The sequence below is a fragment of the Limulus polyphemus genome, unplaced genomic scaffold, assembly GCF_000517525.1.
Source record: "Limulus polyphemus unplaced genomic scaffold, Limulus_polyphemus-2.1.2 Scaffold4152, whole genome shotgun sequence".
NCBI classification, from domain to species: domain Eukaryota; kingdom Metazoa; phylum Arthropoda; class Merostomata; order Xiphosura; family Limulidae; genus Limulus; species Limulus polyphemus.
The window spans coordinates 90935-98113 of NW_013669762.1; the positions used below are offsets into that span (position 1 = coordinate 90935).

At 37.4% G+C, this 7179-nt stretch overlaps 1 protein-coding gene across 1 annotated transcript in view; it reads right to left on the reverse strand.

The window, feature by feature from the left end:
• The window catches only part of LOC106470666 (ankycorbin-like), a gene marked incomplete at its 5' end in the record, with an annotated part of 25723 nt that extends 19343 nt beyond the window's left edge, over positions 1–6380 (reverse strand). Inside the window, 4 exons of the mRNA XM_013931231.1 lie at positions 1110–1308; positions 1905–2012; positions 4694–4933; positions 6122–6380. Of these exons, the coding sequence (XP_013786685.1) occupies positions 1110–1308; positions 1905–2012; positions 4694–4933; positions 6122–6380 (806 nt within the window). The remainder of the gene's footprint in view (positions 1–1109; positions 1309–1904; positions 2013–4693; positions 4934–6121) is intronic.
• Between the last annotated feature and the right edge of the window lie 799 nt (positions 6381–7179).

Here is a 7179-nt window from a genome sequence, read left to right on the forward strand (position 1 = left end):
AGCGGTAATAATGTAGTAGTTATCAAGGTTTATTGGTGGTAATAATGTAGTAGTTAACAAGGTTTATTAGCGGTAATAATGTAGTAGTTATCAAGGTTTATTGGTGGTAATAATGTAGTAGTTATCAAGGTTTATTAGCGGTAATAATGAAGTAGTTATCAAGGTTTATTAGTGCTAATAATGTAGTAGTTATCAAGGTTTATTAGCGGTAATAATGAAGTAGTTATCAAGGTTTATTAGTGCTAATAATGAAGTAGTTATCAAGGTTTATTAGTGGTACTAATGAAGTAGTTATCAAGGTTCATTAACGGAAATGTAGTAGCTATTAAGCTTTATTAGCGGCCCTGTTAGAGTAATAGCTGAATACATTAGAGAACTTACGTTCCCTTCCTGTCCTGTCAGTTAGGGTCGGCCCTCTGTTAGAGTAATAGCTGAATACATTAGAGAACTTACGTTCTTTCCTTCCTGTCAGTTAGGGTCGGCCCCCTGTTAGAGTAATAGCTGAATACATTAGAGAACTTACGTTCTTACCTTCCTGTCCTGTCAGTTAGGGTCGTCACCGTGTCGGAGTAATAGCTGAGTACCTTAGAATACTTACGTTCTTCCCTTCCTCTCCTGTCGGTTAGGATCGGCCCCCTGTTTGAGTAATAACTGAGTACATTAGAATACTTACGTTCTTCCTTTCCTGTCCTGTCGGTTAGGGTCGTCGGAGTAATAACAGAGTGCATTATAATACTTGCGTTCTTATCTTCTTGTCCTGTCGGTTAGGGTCGGCCCCTGTTAGAGCAATAGCTGGGTACCTTAGAATATTTACGTTCTTCCCTTCCTCTCCTGTCGGTTAGGATCGGCCCCCTGTTAGAGTAATAGCTGAAAGCATTAGAGAACTTACGTTCTTTCCTTCCTGTCAGTTAGGGTCGGCCCCCTGTTAGAGTAATAGCTGAATACATTAGAGAACTTACGTTCTTACCTTCCTGTCCTGTCAGTTAGGGTCGTCACCGTGTCGGAGTAATAGCTGAGTACCTTAGAATACTTACGTTCTTCCCTTCCTCTCCTGTCGGTTAGGATCGGCCCCCTGTTAGAGTAATAGCTGAAAGCATTAGAATACTTACGTTCTTCCCTTCCTGTCCTGTTGGTTAGGGTCGGCACCATGTTGGAGTAATAGCTGAGTACAATCAGCATGACCCAAGGTGACGGCGAAGAATAAGGCCGTACAGCCGTTACTGTCGATATTGTCAACTTCAGCACCGCACAGATTTATCAGGGTTTCCAGGCAGTCCACGTGCCCACGGCTAGCTGCACAGTGCAGAGCTGAGAAGTGGAAAACAGACGTATGTTTTTTTATGTAGATATTATACTCTATATACCCATGCGTATGCTTTCTATTTTCCCAGGGGATGTGAGCAAGTTCAGATCACAGAGTTGAAATAAATGTTAGCACTTTTTTATATAGCACCTTAACACAGCGTAAAGATTCAATGTGGTTTATCCATGCGGTACTTTGGTTGGATATTGACTTTTCTAATGTCATCTTATAACGCACTGATGGCCCAAAAATGCGGAATGGGATGCGAGCCATGAATCATTAGGTTACCGATCTGTTGACCGTGTGATTAAGAAGTCCTTCACCTTTATGATAAAAGGCCGGGAATGTGTCTCAGTGGTTAGCTTGACAAGTGAGTTGTGATTGTGTATTGGAATGTTATAGTCTCGACAGTCAGTCCTGTTATTGGTTAATAACAGCCGATTGTTCTCCGTCCGGTCAGCAGTTCTAAACTTGGGTTGGCTATACTTGAACTTTTGGGGTTCTGACTTGCTCATGTGTCAGATAAGGTGCCGTTCAGGTTGAAACTACCAAATAAGATATACAATGAAGGTAGTAATTAACACAAATTAAATATTCTTACCTGTTAAACCGTCCTTGTCTTCAGCCGCCACCGAAGCTCCAGCGTTCACCAAGGCAACGATGGCGTCACTGCTTTCTGAGGAACAAGACGTTTTACTAGGTCTGGGCTCTTCAGAAAAAAAAATGACAAGAAGTGATTATTAAAGTGAAAGTCTGATCCATTAGGTCGTTCCTCTTGGAAAACTTTAAAAAAACCATCAAGTGCAAAATTTGATTAATTAAATATTACATTTGTTAGAAAAGAAACATATACCAAACTGCCATCAAAATAGTAAAAAAAACAACAACAAAAAACCTTGCATTGAGACATGCACAGACTTGTCAGGAATCTTTAAAAGGTATTCACAAATATTCCTCTTTGTGCTTCCTGGACAAGCAAGCATTTGCAATTGCAACTCTTCTGTTTTGCCAAGACTTCACAAATGTTATTGGATTATATTGCTCCAGAGACGGCATATTATTGGATATAAAAACAGTGCGCTCGTGTGTTCGCAACGCCCATCACTCCCAGATCCACCTAACTATGGATGGTAGCTTGTTGTAATTTCTATCTTTCCCGTTGAAGGCAAGTTGTCGCAAATAATCGTATGCTCCTCATTCTAGTTTCCCCAGAAATGTTAAATTACCCTATAACTAATTATACTTGCCATAAGGCGTCAGTATTAGGCCTATTATACAGGGTGCTCATATTCTTGCACGTGTAACAAACCACGTGTCTCTACATGAAGCGATTTTCTCGGTATGATTTTTCAAAAGTGTTTCCAAATTTTTGGATACTATCTATGTAAGTCATTTGTTACACCAACAATTGTTATGGTGTGAACGAATTATGTAAGTCATTTGTTACACCAACAATTGTTATGGTGTGAACGAATTATGTAAGTCATTTGTTACACCAACAATTGTTATGGTGTGAACGAATTATGTAAATCATTTGTTACACCAACAATTGTTATGGTGTGAACGAATTATGTAAGTCATTTGTTACACCAGCAATTGTTATGGTGTGAACGAATTATGTAAGTCATTTGTTACACCAACAATTGTTATGGTGTGAACGAATTTTCTAATCTGATGAAGCATTGTTATAATTAACAGAAACGCCGTCCTACGGGTGGCTGTTTTTACTAGTAATTATTAATCGTAGTATTTATACCTCATTGAAAAAAAAAATGTAGAAAAAATGAACATTTTCTAAAAAATGATTTTTTCTGGGAAATATTGCATGGGAAAAGTGTTCAGATTGTGCTGATATAAACTGTAATGTTTTTGCATATTAAAAGAGGTACCCTTTATTGAAAAAGTAATTTTGTTTTGTAATAACTCCATTTTTAGTATTATATTTACAAATTACCTCAATAAAGATATAATCAAACCCTCACGTACAGTCATAGTGAAAGTTATGTTCTTGTTGTGAGGAGAGTACTGTTATTTGAAATTGTGTTTTGTTATAAAGAAATGATTGTTGCACATACCACAGTTATTTTTCTAATTATGTAAGTCTTGAATATCCAAAGTGTGAAATTTGTTATTGATTTTTATTTGTGGTGCCATTCAATAGATGACGCAACGTCGTATCTATTATTTCGGACACGTACATATATAGATACATATATATATATATACACACGCTACGCTCATTCTAGTAAGATGAATATAGCAGATATAGTGTGGTTGATGTATTATTATACACTTTACTTTTCTTCTTGAAAAGCCTCAAGGAACTGAATAAAGAATATAATGTTAAAAAAGGCCTGTCTTATGATAAATATAATTAATTGAAATCTATCTAATTTATATCTATACAAAAATAAAACATTGCAAAATATTAATAGAGCTATCTTTACCATTTTGTGTGTTAATCCGTTCTCATTTCTTTGTTTTAAGTGTTAATCCATCCTTATTTTCCTTTTTAGGTGTTACTTCTTCCTTATATTCCTGTGTGTTAGGTGTTAATCTGCCTCCATTCCTCTTTATTTAACTTCATATGTTTATCTTACACTTCTTACTCTTACGTGTAAACAACAGGACATTCCGACATAGACGTGAAATGTACAGTTCATGGCGAGTCGCCATCATTATGAAACACATCTGCTCAACGTGTGCAAAGTCTGTATAAAACGACACGAAGTTTAAATTTTGAATAATTAATATCTGCAATCTTAACAAACTTAATCCAGCCAAAATATTATCGACGAACATGCAAACACCGGTCCAACGTAAATACATTTTGTAAAATTATAAGGTCTGCTATTAATGTACTAGGATAATATGAATTTATTTAATTATTAATTAGAATCACGTTAATGATATTATTTATAACTTTAACAGTTGCCCTTTGGAACTCAGGAATCGCTTAGCAACAGTATCTACGTAGAAGTGTGTCTACCTGGGTGGCGTGGCCATTGAAGAGCTCTGCTTCCCTTACATTTAAAATAGTAAAAAATTCTCCACATTGTGACTACCAACGAAGTGAAAGTATTCATTTTTTATCCCCCCCTCCGCCCTTCAAGATAAATATATATATATCCTAGACCAAGAGTTGGTGGTGGGTGGTATTCACTAGTTGCCTTCCTTCTAGTCTATTAGTATCACTGCTAAATTAGAGATGGCTAGCGCAGATAGCCATCGAGTAGCTTTAACACTGTTAAAGGTAAAGAACGTTTTCTTCTTCCTTTCATGAGATTTATTTTAAATTCTAAGTGAAGTGCGAGTTAACAGGCTAAGTTTCTAATAACTTGCAGCCACTTATTAAAATAATAAGAAAATAATATTTACGACTGATTTTACCTGCACTCGCTGCCCACAACAGTGGTTGGCGGCCATCTTTATCTTTAACATTGACGTCCACACCTCGGGCTAGAAGCTTGTGGAGAACGGCAAGGCCTAGCGTCACATCATTGCCCATCTCACCGTTAGGCCCACACATCTGGGCAGCGTAGTGGATAGGATAAGCCCCGTGGATGTCTGGTGTAGCAGGGTTTCCACCGGCATCCATCAATATATCTAAACAATCCAGTTCACCACAAACTGATCGAGGAAGAAGCAAAGTTGATGATGTTAGATACCGAATAATTTTTTTTTCTTCTAAATTGTTTGTTTTTAGAGTTTTACACAGAATTTATGAGCTGTAGATTTTCTTTTATGGAATTATTACAGAAAATATTTACTTATTTTGTTGTTTTTTTTAGAGCAAAGCCACATTTGGCTATCTGCTGTGTTCACCCGGAAAATCGAATTCCCAAATTTAGCCTTGTAAGTCCGTAAACTTACTGAGATAAAATTAAGACTTATTGTGAGTTACCAGTTACATTGAACATTTAGTTTCTTTTAGGGATGCACGAGTAGTAAAATTTGGCCGAATACCGGGTCCAGGCACCCGGTTACTAAGCTTCGGCCGGAGCCGGGTGTCGACCGGGACCGGGTTCTCTCCCCTTGCCTCCCTCCCCAAAACAAAAACAAAATTGACATTTATTACATTTAACTGAATATTTGTTTGTTTGTTTGAATTTACGCACAAAGCTACACAATGGGCTATCTGTGCTCTGCCCACCACGGGTATCGAAACCCGGTTTCTAGCGTTGTAAGTCCGCAGACATATCGCTGTGCTACTGGCGGGCTTAACTGAATAATCACCAACAGAACATTCAACTTTGACTTTCAACTTTCAATTCCTAGCCCCAACTTCCCAAACCCTAACCCATATTGTTCTCAAACTCACACCTTCCCCAGAAATCCACTTCTCAAGTCATGCATGTTATTAACCCCTATTGTTTTCGGAATCCACGACTTTCAGCGGGCGTTCAGTTTTTGTTGCTCGGAACAAGTTTTTTTTATAACTAAACCAATTATTGACTGTAACTTTCAGTACCGTGTTAGTTGTCACAAAGATTAGATTCCTAACTTTGACACTCTGCCGGAGCCGAGTAGTACAGGGTTGCCCAATACCCGGCCGGGGCTGAATATCTGGACGGGTACCCGTGCATCCATAGTTTCTATAGAAAAAAAAAACCCTACTAGTTGCCCGTTTTCGTTCGTTATAAGTCAGCAAAGATGTTAATATAATAGTTGTAAAAATATATTGGAGAAAGAGATTGAAGTTAGACTTGAGAAGCAGAATATTTCTTAAAATATTATTTCGAGTAACTTATTTATTTATTTAATGCTGATATTGTTAGCCTAAAAGAACGAGAAGCTAAGGATTTATTGTCACTGTACCTGTTGCCCAGTGGACGCACGTGTGCATTTCATTGTCAACACTGTTGACGTCAGCACCCTTGTCAATTAGATATTTTGCCATAAGCTTGTTACCACAAATTACTGCAAGGTGGAGAGCCGAATAGCCTTCTTCATCTTTTACGTTTATCAGGCTGGGTTCAGTTTTCAAGATGAGGTCAGCACAAGTTATATCTCTGTTTTCTGTGCAATAATGTAGAGCTGTTTTTCCACTTCTATCTCTGGTGGCCACTAGATGACGCTGTTACGGAAAAAATAGTTCGATAAATTTTATCAAACACAAAACTGCTTCAGGAAAGATAAACTATAGTATACGAAATAACTACCAAAATTACTGCTACAATTATATCAATAAGTTAGTTATTTGAATCACACGAAAAAAAAGTTAAAATTAAGAGAATGAATTCTGTAAAAATTTATAAGAAAAATGTTATTCTAAAAGATGTTTTCTGTAATTATGTGGCAACATGTGTTACTGTTTTGATTTATCATTAACGAATGATCTGTGCACTCCCAATAAAAGTTCTGTTTTACCATTAATGACGTAATTAAAAACAATCCGGATGTACGACGAAAAATTATTTAATCCCCATCCCACCAAACATGCTTGTCCTTTCAACCATGGGGGCGTTATAATGGTACGGTTAATCCAGTATTCGTTGGTTAAAGAGTAGTCCTAGAGTTGGTGGAGGGTGGTGATGAATAGCTACCTTCCCTGTAGTCTTACACTGCTAAATTAGGGACGGCTAGCGCAGATAGCCCTCGTGTAGCTTTGCGCGAAATTCAAAACAAACAATCATTCTATTCTAGTTTTATGATTAAATCACTGTGACGCATACGGAAGCTTTATTAAATATTTTCAAATAAAGTTGGCGGGGCCATTGACAAGAGAAGTGCACACGCGCCAAGGTTCTCGGGACCCAGGCATAATGTCTCTGGAATTTTGAAACCGTTCGAAAATTATTGAAACCTAGGAAGATATATCCAGCTTTGATTATCACGAGGTATTATGTAAATAAAAATCCCGGAAAAAGATAACG